At 38.3% G+C, this 22,511-nt stretch overlaps 1 protein-coding gene across 1 annotated transcript; it reads right to left on the bottom strand.

The window, feature by feature from the left end:
• Positions 1 to 3,919: 3,919 nt before the first annotated feature.
• Positions 3,920 to 11,138, bottom strand: LOC113578116 (N-acetylgalactosaminidase, alpha). The gene is made up of 9 exons (XM_027011136.3): positions 10,983 to 11,138; positions 8,664 to 8,831; positions 8,409 to 8,549; positions 7,962 to 8,173; positions 6,909 to 7,003; positions 6,610 to 6,771; positions 5,916 to 6,113; positions 5,574 to 5,714; positions 3,920 to 5,358 (listed from the first exon to the last, which is right to left on the bottom strand). The coding sequence occupies exons 2-9, from the start codon at positions 8,816 to 8,818 to the stop codon at positions 5,146 to 5,148; spliced, it is 1,317 nt and encodes a 438-aa protein (XP_026866937.1). The 5' UTR covers positions 8,819 to 8,831; positions 10,983 to 11,138; the 3' UTR covers positions 3,920 to 5,145.
• Between the last annotated feature and the right edge of the window lie 11,373 nt (positions 11,139 to 22,511).

The raw sequence follows: 22,511 nt of genomic DNA on the forward strand, positions 1-22,511 counted from the left end.
TATTTTAAATCCACTAACTTTTCATTTGCCTTATCTAGTATGAGATCTCACCAGTCAGTGGCCATTTATGTTAACAGGCAACATTTTATGTTCCTGTTCCCTCACTTTCCAATTCTGCATGTATTGGGTGCTTCCATTAAATATGCACAAAATCACTTGGTGTAACGTAAGTTGTGACCAAATGACATCAGGACTCCCCATGGAAAACACTTTGTAAAGATGCACAGAAAACCAAAACTTTTGTTTTTGAGGCTAAAAAGGCTTTAACCTATAAGACACTCATCTTACAAAAGATAACAGTGGCACAGCAGCTGCTCAAAACGAGGAACAAATTTATGCGTAAGTACACTCACTTTCATGGTAGCACACACTGTAATTGGGATCTTGTTTCCAGACAGATCAAGTCTTGAGTTAAATAATGTGCTGTCAGTGATGATTCTCAATTTCATATGCATAGAACTACAGGTCGTGGGCGAGACTTGATCTTTGTCCAGGTTTGTGGGAGTCTCTCCTAGTAACATTTTGGGACAGATACTTCACATCGCTGTAGATTTCATGAAAAAGGTGTGCACAGACACACTGATTGAAACATCATCTGGTTGTATACTAAGTCACGTAGGCTTGATTATGTACTACTACCACATGACTCTTTTACCATGAGTGTGTTCTTACCAAAAAAATAGCTGAAATTAAAACCACACCCTCATAAATCATGAACTATGTGCATTCATGCCACAGTTTTGATTTCTGTGTTCACTGATCATATGAGCCAAAAACTACAATATACCAACAGTAAATATATAGAATTTCAAATAATAATAATAGTTTCGGAAATTTATTTCTGAAAATAATCTTGACGTTTTTGTCACTTGTCAGATAGATGTCACAACAAAGATGTAATAATCTCCAATGTCTTCATTTCACCAGATCACATGAATTAAACAGATTACATAAACATTTCAATACTATTTGGGTAATCTTACCAAAAGAGACCAACTGAACATTTAAGAATTATAGACTTTATAGAAGATTTAAGAATTCAACTTTTTTACATCATATTTTTTTTAATAATCAACAGTCTATAAGCCATAAAACACAGTTTGAGCTTAACAAGTCATTTAGTATTTTTATTCTTTTGTACGTTGCTTTTTATATGAGCATCTGCTAAATGCCATAAATGTGAAATGTAAATATTATTAGTAATGCCTTTAATCTATTAATCCTATCTTGTTTAGAGAAGTCTTCTGAGCCAATCAGTGCTAGGCATTTTCCAAACTGGAAAAATTGCAACCAATCAAAACAAAGCATTCATTAAAGGAGCTGAGCACCACATGATGCACTGCTAGTGAAACCCCTTTTTCCTCTGGCAAGTTTTCATATACAAACACAAACACACACACACACCACCACAAATGTCCACTGCACTGCACTGCACTTTGAGGAAAGAAGGTTATTTTAATAATCTGACCTACAAATACAAGGGCATATACACACTCGTAGCCCCCACCCCACCCCACATACACACACTTAGAGGTGTGATCTACAGCGTGACTTCACTGGCACAGGGGGACAGGGGGGTAGTTGTCTGTGATTGGAGTAGCAACTGTGGCATTGCAGCTGTGTGGGCCTACGTGAGCCTTGTCATGAACACACTCCTCCCGAACTCTCTCCTTCTCTCCTCTACCCCTCCTTTATTCACTTTCTGTCCCTCTTTCTCATTCCGACTCTCCCCTCCTTTCCCCCACCCTCACTCTCCCTCCTCTCTACCACACTGCCTCCCTCCTTGCTAGTGCTCTGAGCTCTTTCCCTGAGCCCTTGATAATGAGCTATGTGTCACTTTCAACCCTCAGCAGATATCAGAGACGTGTGCACAGACACGCAGGGACACCCTACCCAGTTCCCACGCACCTACTCACATGTGCAGGCAAAACCTGGGTCAAAGAAAAAGCCTCTCCTTCTTCTCTCTCTCTCTCCCTGATCCAGAGCAAAAAAGGAATACAAATACACTGAATGACTCTGAATGCAGGAAAGGGTTAAGGATAGAGGAAAAGAAGCTAACAGCTAGTGTTAAAAGTCAGTGCAGTAAACCAAGCTCCACCTGGTGAACACAAATAACCACCTGCCATCCTGTCACAGATCTATATTCTGCAAACAACTTCCACTGCCATACAAAGGACTAAAATCAGACAGACAAGGGTGAAGCCCTGCATTGGTGAATTAGAAGAATTATACACAGGAAGTAGATGCTTAGTTCATCTTCTCTGATGGTCAAAGTAAAAAGATGCACTTTTAGCCAAATCAGTTCTGAATGGTTCCTTATGACAATCTGTAAAACACAAATGATGAAACTGATTTCTGATCACTGTAAAAGGAAATTTCCACCAGCCTTGGAAACAATCTCTAGTTCTCCTTGCCACAATCAAAGACTTGGTCATATCGCCATCCAGTGGTCCCATAGTAGAACTGCATTTAAGTTCAAACAATGTGAATTCCTTATAATGATGCTTTAGGGTGCATTGTTGACTATGGGATATGGAGTCACAATTAAAATCAACATTCCATATTCAGTTTACATTTTGATAGTGCCATAAGATATTCCACAGCTCTGATTTTTATGATCATGAAATGTACTATTAGATTACTTCCAAAAAGCATCAAGTAGAAATGAACTAAATACAAAGACAGTGCAGCACACAGGGTGCTTGGAGTAACTTATCTCCTTCCAATTCTGCTAAACCTTGGACAGTGAGTAGGTAAAGATTTGGCTTGATTCTAGATGCTGAAGCATATTTTATCAGCGTGTAAGGTTAATCACAGGCATCAGATCCTTTGATCCTTAGCATGTTTATCTGATAATACGTGTATAGAGGTTCACTCATTGTCCATTAGTGTTAGTAGTAGAGCAATTAGGTTTGTGCATCAGGGGCAGTGTAGTGAAGAACGAGCACAAGTTATAAATATTGGTAGATGGGTTGAAGCACGAGTTTGGAAACTGGTAGGGGATGTAGGTAGAAAATGATAGGTCCAACTATGCTGAAGCCAGAATTGGCATTGCACTCAAAGTAAATAGATTGTTATTTTATACAGTCAATAATTCCTTTTGATGATGCAGTTAATGAAGCATTCAAAAGAATTAGATGAAATATGGAGACTTGGTGACTGAGGTGAGGGAACATGGGTGGCAGGTGTATATTAGGGCCCTAGAGATCAGTGCAAGGGGAGTTGTAGCTAAGAATGCCATATCTTTGCTTGTGGAATTTGGTTTTAGAAGCTATATGCTACAGGCAGCTGAAGGAATTATGTGAAGTATGTGAGCTTCTGTGGTTTTTGGTTTCTCAGGGAGAGAGGACTGGGCAGGGAAATGAATTATCATGTATAGAATGGTAGATCCAGATGGAACTGTTGGTACCGAGTATGCATTAATAGTGCCAGTAGGGCGAATTATGGCCCAATACCTGGGTAGGCCAGTACAAATTTTACAGTTTCTATAGTGACTGGTTGTGTGGAGGGAGGGCAGTGGCTAAATATATGCAAGTTAATTCAGTGTAATTTGTAAAGTCCATATGGACTTTAATGGTTTCAGGGGGCTTATAGCCTTATTGACCAGGGAAGTCAATATGGGATTATATTTAAAGAGGTTCAGTCTGTGGTTTAAAAGCGAGCTAGGAAGGGGGTGGGTCTGGTAACCTCTAAGACCTAGACCTCTCTGTTCAGCCTTTAGGTGTCATAGTCTTAATTCAGTGAAACAATGATGGAGGGAAATGTCGACCTAACAACCCCTGGTAGGAGTTTGTTCATTTCTATCCAAGGATATCTAGGATATTTGAGATCTCATCTTATGTATAACTAAATTCTGCCTTGCCTGTATGTACCTACCCAATTAATATCACTTAGGTCAAATAATTTAAAAATGCAGTGAAACATTAAAAAGATCAAACTTTTATTCACAATATAAAGTGACAATTTCTAAAGAAACAATTATGCAGTGAGTGGTATGGTATATTTATGACAATGCTTGGCTTGGTCAAAGCAGGAAACAAATGCATGATGATGCAAAAGACATGTCCAAAAAGAGCCAAGATTCAAATTCAGTTCTAATCCATATAAAACTAGTTAGCTAATATAATCTGGAATATATTATAAATTTGGAAAGAAAACCCAAACCCTACCAAAATTATGAGTCAAGTCCTTTCCTTTCTGAAGAGTTGATTGCAAGCAATTTCACTTGCAGATTGCCCCTGAGCAGGAAGTGCTGGACACAGATGTCCAAGCGGACCGCATTGACCTGATTGGCCTAATAAGGTCCAGTATAATGCAAACAGCTGCTATCCAAACACTGTACCCTGATCTTACATAGTAAAATACACACTGCTGGCACAGCACCCAAATATTTCCACAAAGTTAATGGGTATAAAAATAAAACCTGACATCTTTATAAAAACTAAAAGAGGCAACTGAACAATGTGCTCTGTCAAAATTAATTAATTGAGAAATTAAGATTAAATTTGTGTCATTGCTTAGTATAAGTACAAGGCAACAAAATGCAGTCTTCATTGTGAGTTGTGGTCAGAGCGTAGGGTGAGCCAATGTCCTGCACCCCTGGAGCTGGGAGGGTTAAGGCTTCACTCAAGGGCCCAATAGTGGTCGCATAGCAGAGCCAGGATTTGAACCGACAACCTTCCGATTGATGGCCCAAAGTCCTGACCACTAGGTTTCTATGGCTTGCATTCTGAATCTATGCACAAGCCTTTCATACCTATGCATGAAAAGCTGCTTCTACCGTCTGCTTAGAAAGTGATGTGGTAATTCAAATCAGATTACTGCCTCAAGATGGAATATTCTCAGTTTAACAAAAATTAAACACTGAGAAGTTCAAAATTAAGTGTTGAAAATGTAACCTTCATATAGCTCAGCACCAGAGCAGCTTGCATAAGTTTGAGAAAAAAACCAACAAAAAAAAAAACCCCAACAAAAAACACTTAAATAGCTTCATTCAAACATTTATTCAGTGCTGTAAGATAGACTACTAAAGAATGGGACAACGTTTTGCAAGTATAAGTGTTTACAGTACAGTTATTTCAGTGCTATGCCAAAGACAGTAGCTGTACCAGTTTTGGATACTGCAGCTATTTGCAAAACACCAGTTCAGAGTTCTGTTAGGGAATCAGCATATTCTTCCCTTTGATAGAGCATCATTCTTTTCAGTATCTCAGTGAAGTGAACAGACTCTGCCTCTGCCTGCCAGCCAGCAGCCGGGAACACATACCACATGACTACTCCCGTGGGATTGATGGAGACGACAAAATCTGTGGTGTCCTTCAGCATGGGCTGGACCTTCTGTGAGAACACGTCATACACCTGAGACAGCAGGTGAGGGAGGAAGAGGAAGTGAGTCAGAAAGCATAACCTTGCAAGCTTAAACCTTTTTGACTAATGATGTGATCTGACTAAAGATGCCAAGTAATAGTAAGAATGGCTAGGCCATCTACTAGCATCAGACAAACAGGCTGGTAAAATATAGGTAAAGGACCTTGCGACTGTTCTAGGTTAAAAAAAAAAAGAAAGCTGCTGACCATATAGGTGCCTTTAGTGTAATTGAGGGCCTTTAGAGACGTATGGTAGCGGTATGGCATGTCAGTCCTTCGGCTGAAGAAGACCAACGCACTTGCTTGGTTCGACAGTGGACGCCAGAAAACATCTATACCACTCTTCTCCTGAGAGAGAGAGAGAGAGAGAGAGAGAGAGAGAGAGAGAGAGAGAGAGAGAGAGAGAGAGAGAGAGAGAGAGAGAGAGAGAGAGAGAGAGAGAGAGAGAGAGAGAGAGAGAGAGAGAGAGAGAGAGAGAGAGAGGAGTGCATGTGAAAATAAAAAGAAGTTAGCGGGCCTTCCTCTGTCTTTTTACCCCACAGGTCTTACCTTTATCAGGCGTCTGCCTTGGATGCCTAAGGGGTCCTGGTTGATGGCGATAGCAGCTTTGTTCTGAAGTATAGCACGTGCCCCACTGTTTATGGTCCGCAAATCACTGGACATGAAGAGAGGAGCAGCCATTATTGCCCACAATGCCATCTGAGAACGTGACTGGTCCATGCTGAGGCCATAATCTCCAATGATCAACTGGGAACACAAAGTTTTCACATTTCCCATCACGACCATAAGTGACACATTAATCAAAATCTGAAATTAGACTATTAGATCTAGGCAAAAAAAAAAAAAAAAAAAAAAAAGATAAGAAGAACAACTAAACAGAACATTATTTTATTTTGTTGATCAGTGTTAATCAAGTCCAGAACCTGGTGCATAAATTTATAAATATTCTTCATATAAAAGCAAGAAATGTAAAACTACCAGTTAGGCATTATGAAAAAGAGTTTCAGATCCAAGCCTTCCAGTCTGTCATTTCCTATTGTTATCTAATTATTTTGTGTGAAGCACTTGGAACTGTGTGAAAAGTGCTACCTAAAGGTACTTTGCTAGCCAGGGCATCCTGTGATACTTTTCATGAAACTCTTATTCATAAAACTCTTATTCACATGAAGTTCAGGATGTTATATTACCCATATAAATTTGCATTTAACATTTAATCCCTAGCCTGAATGAGAACACTCCTTACCATATCAGGGTCATTCCAGTGTCCCGGACCAGCTGCTGGCTGGATGATGTCCTGATGGTCGGTAAACCAGTCCACGATGCTTAGGACACTGTCCCAAGAGTCCTCAATGTCTCCATAATTACGCCACAAGTTACAGATCTCTCCAAGTATGGTGTAGTTCACCTAGATATAAGGGGAAAAAATATGATGAGATGATCAGAGATCATACTACAAAACATGACAGAATTAGTCACAAGTAATTCCACCGAGTTGCTCTGTGTGTAATTCTTGGTAGATTTGCTATTGGTTTTTTCACTCACTTTTGGAGGAAGACCACCCTGGTAGCAAGGCCAGCTACAGGAATAACCAATGGGGCGATCAGTGGCGTTGAGAGCTTTTGACATGAGTGGGTAGCCTATTAAAGAGACAGAGCTGTCTATCAGAAAATAAATACAAAGCACAGTGTGGTTCTGGGTTGCCACATAGTTGAGAACTTCATTTACCATGTGGCAACACAATGGGGGGAAGGGGGGGTGTCTTTATTTTCTTGCTAACTTTGCTTAACTTGCATTCTTTTTTAAATAATTAAATCCACACTCTTCCAGTGGTCCATTTTACCTTGAATGCTGCAGGAACAGAAATTGTTCCACACTGCGTGACCAAATTCACCTTGGCCACAGACTGTTAAATAAAGATCTGCGTGCAGGTGTAGCAGTGTCAGGGCTGGCACCCCCATCTTCAAGAACAATTTTTCATGAAGAACCAGCTTCGACATCACACGATTAACAATTAATCCACAATTAATTCCATTAATCATATAATTAATGGAGGATGGCCATCTTTTTATCTGGATGAATATCTTTGAAGACATGTTTTCTGAATGTCCTTGCACTGTTTTAACCTTACACTAGGTGTCTTGCTATTTCTCAACAGCTTTGTTGAAATCATAGTTGTATATTACTGGTGGTGACTGTGTCCTGTGTTACGTTATATATTGAGTATCATTTTCTCTTTTGTCAGTTCTATAGACAACTATTTGATGCTATTTGAATATTATACATGATCTTACAAAGATACTGTCTTATTCATTGTTTTATAAACCTTGCATGAAACTTGAACCTGTGGCTGTAACATACAATAGTAGGTAAATGCCAAACTATGTCCTTTTGTCTTGAGCATCTCATAATATAATAGAGAATGATTATTTGCAAGTCAGAATGTCATTTTAGTAAAGAGCACAAAGCCTACCCTCCTACCAGCTGCCACAAGCAATTTAGTCTAAAGTCTCTTTACCCAAACTATTTTTTCAAGTTTTGAGCTTCCTGCTATTCTCACTTATCTTCAACCTTTATGTTCTCTGGTCGGTCTCTCACCCTGTTCCTGTACACTGGAGTTGGAAAAGCAGCCATCCAGTTTCAGCATGTCGATGCCCCACTCGGCGAAGGTCTGAGCATCCGTCTCAATTGTGTCCAGGGTGGTGCCAGGGTACCCTGCACAGGTGTAAGTGCCCATGTCTCCGTAGATACCCAGCTTCAGCCCACGGTCATGGACATAACGCGCCAGTTTAGCGATACCACCTGGAAACCTGTTGGTAGTGCACAATCAGATGCAAAAGTACATGAGAACCCACATACCACATTTCAGAATGAAATGACAACTTACTGGCACAACTGCTGTTGGCATATGGCAGATTTGTTCCACAAAGCACATGACAACAACTACACATCTTTATGAGACTGGGGAAGAAAAATATATAAGATAATAAATATCGTAAGACAATGATATTTTCACTTCTGAAGTGGATGAACTTTAAAACTTGCCTCTTTGGATCGGGCTGGAGGCGGCCCTTCGCATCCCTTGTCTTCGAAGACCAGCAGTCATCAATGTTGACGTAGACATAACCCAGCTCCCTCCAACCGTCCTCAGCCAGCCTGTCTGCCATGTCCCTGAATAGCACTTCACTGAGGAGGAAACAGACACGCGAAAAGAAGCAGGACTCAAAAGTGGAGAATGTGTCGAGCACATAGCACAGAGCACTCTGAGATTTGAGATGTCAGTTATAAACCTATACTTACTTAATACAATTTTGCGGGTCATTGTCACAGTCAATATCACAGCGGAATCGTTCCCATGCCAACCAGCCCATGGGTGGGGTCCTCATCAGACCATTGTCCAGTGCCTGGGTAGCTGCTGAGAATGCCAGCAGAAAAACAGCTGCTGCTTGATGCATACCTCAGAGAGAGCTGCAAAGAATAAAATGATGAAAAGAAGGACTCTTGTAACTAAGGAATTAAATATCACATCGAGATTACACAGCTAAATGCTAATTGTGATATACTGATATACTAAAGATACACCAACTTTAAATATTTACTACTGTAAGTGCTTGTTTTTTTTTTCTTGTAACATATATTAAGCAGTCATTACATGTTTACAGTTATCATTAAAACAAATGTTCTGAGAAAGAATAAAAAAGTGTCAGTGATTAAAAATTTAGCAGGCTAAAGGCAAACATTGTCTCACCATCCTAGCCAATCAGGAAAACTCTATACAAGGAGGCAGTCCTACCAGTCTGTCAATTATTCTGTGTGTGCATGTAGCACATAGAAAAATAGTCTGTGTTAAATATGCTTGTGTTTGGAAAGAGGGCTTTGGTGAAAGATTTAGATGTTGGGTGTAGCATTAAAGGGAGGTGCAGGTCAGGCAGACGTTAGCAAGAATTCAAGTGCAATAGCTTTAAACAGACTTAGCAACACTTAATTCAGACTGAGTTACATTGCTGAGGCCAAGGCAATTTACACAAGATTACTCCAATAACTCAATCACTTACATATCACTTATCAAGTGCTGACTCTCAGGAATTTTGTCAATGAAGCAATGAGTGAGATATTACTAATGACAAATCATCAAAAGAAAAAAGTACAAATAAAATGTGTTCACGCAGCCGGACATACTGTTCTTCCTGCATAGGCCTGTGCTGAACATCTTGTAACTTACAAGTTTTTGTCATAACCGTGCAGTTATATGTGCTACTGAACTTTAATTTAGAGCCATGTGAACTCACACCTCACAAAACACAAGTCACACAGGTAAACTATTTTCCCTCCAACATTGAACTTGACTCCTGTATCTTTTTTATATTACTTAATCAGACGACTATAACCATATCACTATAGCTGCTTTATCTAAGCAATAATTGTAGGTAAAAAGACTCAAATTTGATGCTGTCCTCAAAATAAGATGAATAAGCTGAACAGCACATGATATAACCTTATGACTGCTCACCTGACGGCACCATATGTGCCAGGTTCTCACACATTGGAGAACAGTGTACTAAAGGCCATGAGCTTTCACACCCACAAAAAGTCTTTTTATACAAACAGTAACTATAAAAAATAAGTCTGTATGCAACAATGACCCAAAATCTGAGACAATGACACAGATCTGAAACACACTTCTCTCTCTCAGTTCCTCGTTCCATACATAAAGGTTTAGTGATGAAGACCTCAAGGCTTCACCAGTGACTTTATAGTAAACATTTCTGTGTCTGAGCCTACAGAATTTGGGATTAAGACAAAGCTGTTACTGTAAGGTTTTTTTTTTTTAGATCTAGTCAGTTTAAGATGTACCTTATACAAGGGTAAAAACATGCACTGGATCAATTATTGTTCTAAAAGTCACCAAACAATACAGCTTATTTGAAGTTATGCAACAAGGGAAAACATGGCCTAGGACGGCGTCATTTTAGAGAAAAAAAGACGTCGCTTTGATAGTTGTGTTCTAATAGTGAATGTGAACACTAATAGCCTATTTCAGTAGCCTAGTAATAAGACATGTTACCGTGTAGGATATGTAAAGGATGCAGTCCTATGGAACACCCCTAGAAGATCTGAAAAACTAACTTCCCGTTTTGCCGGTTTTACTGCTCTGAGGCTACACATGGCCATTTTTTTTTATCAATATTCATATAATCATCTTTAGTTGTGTGTACTAGTCCACAGCAAACAGAGCAAACTACACGCCACCCTATTTCTGAAAGTGTAAAAACCTCCATAACGGCAAGGTGCGTTTATAGCTTGTGAAAATGCACAAATCAATAGTTGATTTTCGCGCGTATATTGTTCTATTTTAAACAACAGACACCTCCAGACCGATGGTTAAGATGACTGCAAGGCTCGGAGTAACATTTATTCCGGATAATGTACATATAATATAGTAGATAATTCCTATCAATCAGGAATCGCAATGCAACCAATCACATACGGAAGGCGTATTAGACTACTAAGCAATCGCGAACACAAAGTCGCCAATATTATTAGCTAGCTAGTTAATATAGTTTAAGGTAGCTTGCATTTTCGTTCAAAACTCTCCACGATGGACTTGTTACTACTTACCGAATCTACTTTCCTTTCACCTGAAACAAAGTCCTACAAGTCTAGATTATATTATATTTCAAGTATGAAGAAATTCCATCCGCAGCGTTTTTAGAATGAAGACTGATACGGTAAAGTTGATATAGAAAGCAGCAAGGGCTAGCGTGGAGTCATGTGGTCGGCAGATAGATCACGTGCTGACAGTATCAGCTGAGCGCGCGTCAGGCGGTAGGCATGGTTTAAAGGCTTCGGTTAAATGTTTCTAGTGCGCTAGTAAACGGCGCCATTCACGCTACGAGTGTGGAGGGGTCGTGAAAAGTCCCGGTAAAACAAAGTACATTTTAAAACAGAAAACAGATTTAAATAAATTTGATCTCTCTCTCTCTCTCTCTCTCTCTCTCTCTCTCTCTCTCTCTCTCTCTCTCTATATATATATATATATATATATATATATACTTTTAATTTTACGTTGATCAAATTTATGTAAATCTTTTAAAATGTATGGTGATATATATATATATATATATATATATATATATATATATATATATATATATATATATATAGAGAGAGAGAGAGAGAGAGAGAGAGAGAGCGAGAGAGAGAGAGAGAGAGAGAGAGAGAGAGTTGTCTTTTTTTTTTTATTTTTTTTTTTTTTTTTTTTTTTTTATGTTATTAAGCTAACTGAAGTCCAAGGTGCTGGTATTGCCATGTGATCCATTTTGAAACTGTTGACAGTGAGGTTCTACAAGTGTTCTAAAAGTGTTTTTTTCCCCATGCTAGGCAGCCATTCATTTTTACTTTTTTCATGGTTTATAGCACAGTCAAATAAGATTAGTTTTACACATTGGCGTAAAACTAAGCACCACAATATTGGAATTAATTTCAATATTAAGCCTTGCATTCATTTTATTTATTTTTTTTTATCATTATAGTTGTATGGTACTCGTTATCTCACAAATATCAGAAATGTGAAAATGTATACCTGTGTGGCAAGTTTAGAAAACATGCCAGCTAAATTTCTGAAATTGTTGTTTACTAGCTGAAAAATCTCTTTCACTCTTTTCACAGTCATTCAAGCTCTCCTATTGGCTCCCAGCATCACTTATTTATAAATTACTGCAGTGGTGTAAGATCCTCAAATCTAATCTCTTCATCTACATCTATTCCTGTGATTACCTTGCCTCATGTGCATTTATTCACATATGCAAATATACTGATGAGTTTCTACATTCACAGGGGTTAGGGGTGCAGGACCCCAGTGAAAGTGGGAAAACTGAGAATAAACTCTTGCCCCCCTGCCCCCAACTCTACTATTGACAATATTTAACACAAAGATAAAGAGTGTGGTGTTCCTAAACAGATCGCACAGTCTGCAGTTCTTTTGCACACTGAAACTTGTTTATGATGGGTTTTCCAGTCCTGTGGGTGCCACAGACAACTATTTTTTTCTTTTTATTATCAGAGAATTTGATTTATTGATTGCTTTTGGAATGTATACATATTTTAAATATTTTTTTACTTGAAAAAATATATGACAAAAAATGCTTTTACAATAAGGTACCTATGAACTATTAAAGGTTTATTAGTTGATTCTCTTCCTTTTCATACTAATTCAAATAAACTGTGAAATATTTGGTACAATAAAAAATAATAAAATAATTATTTTAGCAATGGCAACATGTGTATTAGGTTGCTGTGAAAAAATATTTGAAAAGTTGCGTTCTGGGACGAAATCATGTTTTCTGATTACAATGTGTTTACATCCTGTCAGTCACTTTACGAGACACTCCTCAGCACCCCATTACTCCATCCCCATCTCCACCTCTTTGACTAAGAAAGCATATGACAGAATCACTGTGTGTCCCGTATCACCTGGTGCTTGCACTGTGGTCAAAAAGAAAAACAAACATATACTATACTGCCAAAAATCATTAATGACAAGAAACAATAATTTACCATTTAGAAAACTGGTAATCAGTTATTTGCCAGGGGAGGGCATTGTAGTTGTAACACAAATGATGGAGTTCAGATGCTTGCAGTTCAAATCTAATAGTTCATGTTTATTAGGAGAGGGCAAATCCAAAGCCGTGAACAAAAAACAAAAACAGGTCACAAGCCAAAAAGGGCAAAAACAAAGAAAAAAGTACAAATGGGGCTGGCAAGAGAAAGCAAAAACAGCACAATTGGGTCACCTAATAGAGAAAATGAGGAAACAGTCCAAAAAGTACAAGACCAGTAATCAGTACAAGTAAGATAACAAACAAGAATGGGATAAAACAAAGGTGAAATCCAGAGAACAAAACAGGTCGTATATCTGGAAGGCTAATATAGGTAACGCTCCGTATGCAAAGATAAACCATGGCAATATTTCATAAAGAAAGAGTGAGATGAGACTGATTAAATAGACAAAGTAAAACAGAAACAAGTATAACACAGGTAATAATCAGGAAGGCAGAAAGCAGGAGCTGGCTGTGGTTAGTGAGACTGGTCGGAGTGATGGAATAAAATTGATGGGCGATATAGTCAGGGACAGTGAGCATGACAGTAGTCTTATCAGGTTGCTTGCAGTTTAATAGCTATCACATGGTTCAGATTTGCTAAGAACTTGTGAAATAATGAAGTATTATTAATAAGCAGCCTCAATGCTCAAAGGTGAAGTCATGACAGCTTTAGTAATGCTTGAAAACTGTAAATGAACTCTGCTGGACACTATAGATCTTGGAGGTGTGCTGTTGTTTATGAAATGAAAGGCAGAACCAAAGAGCAAAAAAAAAAAAAAAATTGTTCCAGTGTTGTTGTGTTCACTCATGTATCCACTAGAGGTCATGTTTCTTGAATGTTGACTAATGTACCTTTAAGAAGAAAAGAATGTGGCCATCTAAAAAACATCTCACAATTTTCCAAGAGAGCAAACTCTGAAAAAATTACTATGGTAAAATAAACAAGAGAAATAAAAGAGCAAAGGACAAAACACAAAGAACCTCTGTCACACCACATCACCATGGGGAAGAGTCCACACCTAGGCAGCACGATTCTCTTGAACCCCCATGCATTCCCCACCTATGTCACATAAACACACAGCTCCCAGTCAGACACGCCTCACCAACCCATACATATTAATACACTGTCCATGTCACAACTTTACTCACACACACACACACACACACACACACACACACACATACACACACACACACACACACACACACACACACAGACAATAAATAAATAAATAAATAAATAAACTGGCCACTTGTTTACCAACTTTATCTTTGTCCCTCTTACCATTCTGTTTCAGAAGTGTCCTCTGGAGGTTTTGTTGTTTTGTTACCTCATTTTTGTTCTTTAGATTTAATTTTTGTTTTTTTAATTAAGGAGCCTGCTTATGGACTCATTCCACTGAGGCAATACATCTGAATCAAGGTAGCCAGGAAAGTCCTCCAGATACCTCACCTTATGTCTGAACTGCTCAAGTAGAATACATAACACAGCAAAGAGACAAAAAAGTAGCAAGAGCCAAATTGAAGCTTTCTAAGCTTTCCAAGCAAGACCAGATGCCAAACTCAAACCCAAAGCCAATCATGAAAGTTACAAACTGCTCAGCCAAATTAGGAAGATCTTGCTGTTTCACAATGCAGTGTTCTGAAGAACTTACAGTACAAACAGCTAATATCAAAAGTGAAAGCAAGAAAGATTATTAAAGTATTGCCTAGGAAGAGATGCACAACATGAATTTGGATTTTCACATAAGATGATAAAAGCCAGTCAAAAGAAGCCACATTCCTTTGAATACCGGATCAAAGCAATCAAATATGGTAAAATAAAGCCCATGAAGTAAAACTGACACAATTTTCTGAAAGGACCACCATAGGCAGAAGGGATGCAATCACAAAGAGGTTACTTACTGATACCCTTAAAAATCAGTACATGAAATTCAAAGAGGAGAACCCAATGGAATACTGCATTAATGTGCTGTCAAACCCCCTCTAACAGTGCATGCATAAAGCGTGTTCCCTCTGACAAAACAATTACATGAAATTACTTGCATGAAATTACTTGCCCCCCAAACCAGGATGACAGACCTGAGGCATTCAGGGGCAAAACAAAACAGAAGAAAAGGAGAAAAAAAGATGGATATTCACAACTTTTGCATCTGACCACAATAATCTTTTTATGGAACCCTCCAAATCCTTCTTGAGGATTTCATCAGTATGCTTCAGGCAAAAATTAGAATGCATTTGCATATCTTCTAAACACAAGTACATCACACTGAAAAGTCTAATGGAAAATTTGACAAAATACATTGTACTCCAAGCTAACTTTGCAAATATGCCACAGAAATACAGGCAGTCCACTTCAGATTCTCAACAGCAAGTTGAGTCTGCAGTGGTAATAATAAACATATAAACAAATTTGATTTAGTTTGAAATAAAAATATAGCCTGACACTTCATCATACATTTATAAAATTGTGGTTAGCTAGTTTGCTAGTTGTTTATAGTATCTGCAGCTATTACATGTGTTACAGTAACAGTGTAACAAATTATAAAACTACTTGTCTATCATTTTTACCATCATATTCACATTTGTATGATTTATGCATATTTACTTTAGGATATAACTTATTGAGCATACTTATATGCCTAATGGTACTTATTCAGCATAATGTTTCTTCGAATCATCCTAAATTGTTTAGATTCAGATATCAGTATCTGGGCAAATCACATCGAGTGTGCTCAGCTGCTTCTGTACCAGCCCTCATTCTCGCAGCAGCTTTTGCCCACTGTCCATCAGGTTTACGCCTGAAGAAAAAACCTAAAGAAAACTTGGCTGTGAAGCCAATTTCTGATGTCAGTGAGGGACTATTTGGTAAATAGTTTGTTGTTCAGTATGACATTGATTGATATCCAGGCATCATTCAATATGCAGAGAGTTGTTATTAGAATAATGCACAGGGTTAGGGCCAACAGGATTTATTGGCCAGAGAAAGATTACATCATATGGTAAGACAATATTATAGGTCTTATCCCAGAACGTGCGATTTCTAGACATATGATGCTTGCTGACATGGTGTGGAAGGAACTTTGTTCTCATTTTGTCTAGGGATAAGGTTAAACACAGTTGAAATGTATGACTGTTCTATGAGTAATTTCACATTAGTTAAATATTTTGAAGTCTGTCAGTATCTTCATTACATTTTCATTTTTTATAAAAAGTTTGGCATGAACACCAGCATCCTGACAACTTCTTATAGACTTCTGAAATACTAGAACATTGTTTTTAATGTTACTGTTATTCTTTTGTAATGGTTCAGAAAGTTTAGAAATGGCTCAGAATGTTTAACATCTAGAGATGTCATGAAGTTTGTTATATTTGGATGTTAAAATTATGTAAATAAATTTTGCAAGTTTGTCATTACCGCAACATTCTGTCATTAGCAACATCACATGCTGTTAAATCAATGTTTATTTTAATCTTAATTTTTCTTTCTATAAACAATTTAATCTAAAGATAATTAGAAATGTAGTTGATCATTGTCTTGCAATACCTGTAAAAAAGAGGAATACTTTATCTTTTGTAGATATTAAAGTTAGATGGCTGCCCTGATGAGAGCTCAGAGTCAGCTCAGCAAAAATTGGATTTACCTTTTATTACTATCTCTTTTTGCAAATATAGTGCTATCATAAATTCAGTATGATCAACAAACACATTTGGAGTTTCTTTCATCATCCAGTTTAGGCTTTAAGCCAAGTTTTGACATTACAGACAATGTACTCCTTGGGTCTTTTGTTTACTCGTTTAGGAAGAATTGGAAGCACACCAGAGCTCTATGCAGAATCTGACAAAAAAACAACAAAGCTCCTTTGCACAGCACTCTGCTCGCTAATGCTCATTCTCTGTGCAGTGAGCTTTACGAGTGGCATTCACGGATTAGACACCAATGGGACATTAGGAACTACTGTGTTCTGCCAATTTATGTGGCTGGAACCTAATGTGCCCAACTGTGCTGTCACTCTGAAAGGTTTCTCTGTCTACCAACAAGATAGACTGAAAAACTGAGGCAAGTTGAGAAAGCCTGCTGAATATCAAAGTTAGACCCTTCAACCTCCCCAGAGAGTTCAACTCAGTCCTCCTCATAGCTGTTTACATCCCCCATAGGCAAATAAATCTTTAGCCCCTGATGAGCTGTTTAGAATTCTAAATGAACCAAAGAACTCACACCCGAAGGCTGCTTTCATTGTTTTGAGAGACCTTTAAGTGCAAATATGAAGAAGGTTATCCCTATATACTATCAACATATCACTTTTCCCACCAGGGGAGAGCAAACCCTGGACTGCCATAACACACCATTCAGAGGCTGTTACAAACCTATCCCCCACCCTACTTTTGGATAGGCAAACCACTGCTCCATCCAACTGCTGCCTGTATATAGGCAGAAACTGAAGCAGGTAAAACCAGTCTCTAGGGTCATTTACAAATGGAACACAAAGGCTGATGAGGTCTTACATGACTGCTTGGAGACAAATGATTGGCTGCTGATGTTTAAAGATGCTGCTGATGGCAACAACAATGAATACACAAAATCTATCGCAGGCTATATAAGTAAGTGCACCGACAACATTGTCCCAAAAAGCTACATTCTGCCCCTACTTCAACCAGAAATCATAGGTCAGATGAGAGATTTGAGCAAATATTTGAGCAAATAACCTCCATAAGGCCATCAAATATTCCAAGAGGGCTCACAGGAATAGCGTGCAGTAAACTACTATAGGTCTGATCCCAAGTCCATGTGGAATGGACAACACTACATCATGGTTAAAAAAAAATGAAAATGGGGCACTATTCATCCCTCCGCGTTGCTCCCAGGTGAGCTTAACATCTTTTATGCTCGTTTTGATGAGGACAAAAGAACACCTGCCATGCATCCACATGTGGGGGAGGGGGCTACCACCTTGAACCTAGAACAAGCCAACATGAGACAGTCCTTCACATAGATCAATCCCCTGCATCTCAGGCCATGTTTTCAGTGTATGCACCGATCTACTCACAGAGGTGTTCATTAACATATTCAACCTCTCCTTGAGTTAGTCACCACCCCCTTTGAGTCATTCATCTTTGTTCCTATCCAAAGAAACTAACCTATGCTTGAAAAAGAAAAGTCCTCAGTGATAGGCACACCAAGAAACTTAAAGTTGCTGATTGTTTCAACCTTATTCTCACCAATATATATTGTGAGGTTTCCACCTCCCTGCTGCCTCCTGTAATCCACAATAAAATCTTTAGTTTTATTGACATTGAAAAATGGTCCTGGCACCAGCTGGTTGCTGTCCATGATAAGCTCCAATGTCATTGTATCAAAGCAAACTTGAAGATGATATTAGAACTGTGTTTGGTAGCACTGATTATATGATTTTGGACTACTGGAGGCAGTAGGGAGGTGGACACCTCCCCATTTATATTGGTGATAATAAGATTGAAAGGGTCAGCAACTTTAAGTTCCTTTAAATTCCCATCACTGAAGACTTTTCTTGGACACTACACATGGACAACATGGCCAAGAAAGCTCATCAGCATCTCTATTTTCTAAGGACACCAGCATCCTCATGACCTTCTACAAGTGTGCAATTGAGAGCTTGCTGCTATTCTGCCCACAGTCACAGATTACTCCACAGCACATCACTGGCACAGGCTCCCGGCCATTAAGGATATCTTCTACCAATGGTATCTGTGGAAGGCACACAGCATCATCAAGGACCACAGTCACCCTTCAGGTTGTTCTCCTTGTTACCATCTGGCAGACAATACAAGAGCATGGCTGCATGTACAAGCAGGCTTAAGGACAGTTTTTTCCACCTGTTTTTAACATGCTTGTTTGCTCTTCTGCTCATTGCACTATTTACATAAATGCTATCATCTATTTGACTATTGATCATGTTGCTACTGATCACAACTGCTACTTAACCAATATGCAGTACTGCTCAACTTAATCTTCACTTTACTCTTTAATAACAATCCTTCTTTAGTATATGATAATAGTGTAGAAAGAGATATATTCAAGATATATCTTAAGTGTCTCTACTGAAGATTTTTAAGCTACAGATATGTATGTAGAGAGAGAGAGATTTCTATTCCATCTCTTTATTCACCCTCCCATAAATTATATACTGTCAAGCTCTGGTTGGCACCCAGCCAAGAACACACACAAATCCACCAGTTACAGCATGTAATCACTTTCCAGGTCCCAATAATCCACGTACTAATCGCTGAGCACACTATTTCCCATTTCACCTTTCCCTATTTATTCCCACAGGCTCCCCCCTGTCTGATGCTTCACATTAGCCTTATTGAAGACGTTATCTTCCATCCAAGAAGAACATCCTTTCTTAAATTAGAACCTCTTGACTTTTGTGTCCATCATTAAAATTTACCTGACTGGTGCCTTGCTCCTCTGTAGTCATGTCACAATCGCATGATAAACTAAACTAAGTTAAACTAGTTATTAGTAATATCATGGAATCACATTTACACAGCAATAAGAAAATGAAACATTATATTTTAAGTACTGTAACACCTTTTTTAAAATCAAGATTAACAATGCCAATCAGATAAGTTAATTTATAAACAAAAAAATAGAAAATCTTTTTCAGAAGTAAAAGAAAAACAGGTATAAAATGATTTTATTGTAAATAATTTTATTATTGTGACAAGCATTATAAAACTACAATAAATAAGTTTGAAAATTATTTTTGCTCAAATGCTTGAGTTAGTAGACATCCATGGTTTAAGCCAGTCGGTCTTAAATTTGCCCTAACTTTTCAGGTTTTACAGTTTAAGTAACATCTTAAAATTTGACTAGGTCTAGGGGGCTGTTTTCATTAATTTTAAGGAATTTTAATTTCTTTTGCCACAGACATGAACATGCCTTTTATGTTTGCTCAATAACTTTAGATTTCATGAACAACGTGGAACCATGGTTAAGTGCTAGAACAGGTCTTCATCACTTAACTCACATAGATTAGTCACCCCAGACACTGTCACTCTTACTCCAATTCTCAGGATCCCAGGCTAGCACCTAGTCCTTTCACCTCTTTCATCATTCCAGCCATCCAGACTATTAACCATACACCTCTCTGTGTTTTACCATTATCTTGTTTACTTAATTCTCTAAAGTCAAATGGCATTTTCTCTGTTTTTGCATGTTTTCTTAAATTTATTTTAAAAGTTCTTATTTATAGTATGATACCCATATGTTTCATATCCAAATGTTCAGACCAGTCTCAGCTCTTTTCATAATGAGGTACCATTTGACCTGGAGCACTGCATAAAGAAATAATGTGGATTTATTCTTAATATCAGCAAAATTGAAAGGGTAGATTCCATAGATTCAGGAAATGATTGGACTATATTTCTACGCTGTCTTATTGCAAAGATATTAATAAAAACACTGCAAAACATCAAAGCAGATGTGCCCATGCTTTCATCGACCACCACAAGTTAAGCCCAGTTTTTCTCTCAGCGCAGTGGTTATCACTGTCTCTAAAATTGCTCCATATTGTATATACTTTTTAAAACTCTTTTTGTGTTTTGACCATAGCCTGCTTAACATTTTGGCCCATTTTTTTCTGCCCACTTCTTTGGTCACTGTATTCACCTGTGTGACATTGACAGCACAGAAGGAGCAAGAGGTGAGGTTTCAACTAAGCAGTCTTTAGTTGTCCATGACCTAGAGAAAGAAAAGACAAAGGGAAAAGTAGACACAAGAAGAAGTCCATGTTCAGTGCTTGCCGGTAAGTCTACAGTCCATTAAAGTGCAGCGCTGACTTCAGGTACCTGTGGGCTTAAATAAAAAAGAAGAAAATAAGGAACAGGTGTGTTGGATTAGCAGTAAGCTGATTGTGAGCGTAGCAGTTGTGTGGTGCGATCCTGAGCAGGAGTGGGCGTGTCCCTCCTGCTGGACGACTGGCCTACTGTAACAGCCTGCCTACACATTTTACCAACTTCTGCCTGTTTTTTGGATATTCTTTTGCTTGGTCCCTGTATTTTGTTTACTGCATAAATAAAGTGCTCAGTCTTTCACTAGCCTGCACTCCACTATATTGCTATGGCAGTGTGACAGTGTGACATGAATAAATAGTTTAACATCTCCCCAATGGCCAGTGATAAGACTGGTCAAATGTTCACTGCAGTAGGATGAGTAAAGGGTCTGGTAACAAAAGTAATAAAATGAATTCTACCCCAAATCTTGCATCACTGCTGTAAACACATTTATGTCATTAAGTCTTGAAGGCTTTGCCTGGTTTAAAGATTTTTCATATATTTTTGTACAGAATTCTCATTGTGGGAGAACCTTGCACACCTGGGGACATCAGGTGAGAAGTCATAAGGTTATATCATAAAGTTATCATGTGCTGTTCAGCTACTTCTACTGTAACCTGATGTGAGGGCAGCATTGAATTTGAGTGTTTTTTCCTACCATTATTGCTTAGATAAGGTCGCTGAAGTGATAACCCAGCTCACTGCTTAGTTCAGCAATTATGTATTTTTCTAGAAGACCTTTATAGCTGTTATTGTGTCACCTTCTGTAGATGAGTAAACGTGAGATCCCATACTGTGTTTGACACCACCAATATGTTGCCTAATGTGTGAAGGTTCTTATAGCATTTTAATGCAGGATTGAAAGATCAAGCACTTTTACTCATCTTTTCCTTTAAATAATGTAACAAAAAGAAAAGTAGTCAAGGTTTTTTTGTGTTGTTGTTGTTGTTTTTAAAGTGTTGGCAATAAAACAATTAGATCTCCAGTCCAAGATCACTGAACTTAGAGGTGAAAACAGAGTTGGATCTAGTGACTGAGCCAACTGACATGGTATCAGTTATCATTATCATGCTATTAAAAGATAAAGAAATTCTGACCATAAAAAATGCACACAAACAGCAATAATACTCAGGCGGTGACCTTCAAAACAGTTATGTCTGGCATAAGGCGCAGTGTGTGCCAAGAAAACGTTTGCACACCAGCTTGAAATTTTGACACAAGACGTTTGGGTCCATGGATTCATGCTTTTCATGCCAAATTTCAACCGCTATCATCTCCACAGGGCAGAGCACCAGATTCTGGGCCCTGGGCACAGTAGTATGCCCCGGCTTCCCCCTTCATCTCTCCCAAAAAATATGAAAAAGTAAATATATTTACTGTCGTTTTCACTGAAACTGCTGAACAATTGGAACACCTGTTAGCTACCACGCAGCTAACAAAGGGATCCATTTGCAAATTTATTATTGACAAGGTACAAAACCAAGAGAAAACAATTAGAGTAAGGGGCACAGGCTTAGAGACCCATCAAAAAAACAGTACCAAAAACCCACAAGGAAGGAATCAGAAACTGAAGGAAAGTAGTCTCAATAACCAAGGAAAAGTAGCAGACAGAAACCATGGCTCAGAAATGCACACAACAGAGATGGCAAGACAAAGGTATACTTTAATACACTGAGTTAAATACGCAGAGAGTAACAACTCTTAATAGTTAGTGAGACTAGGCTTGTTGTGT

Source organism: Electrophorus electricus, chromosome 4 (assembly GCF_041902795.1).
Source record: "Electrophorus electricus isolate QZ-2024a chromosome 4, ASM4190279v1, whole genome shotgun sequence".
Lineage (NCBI taxonomy): Eukaryota > Metazoa > Chordata > Actinopteri > Gymnotiformes > Gymnotidae > Electrophorus > Electrophorus electricus.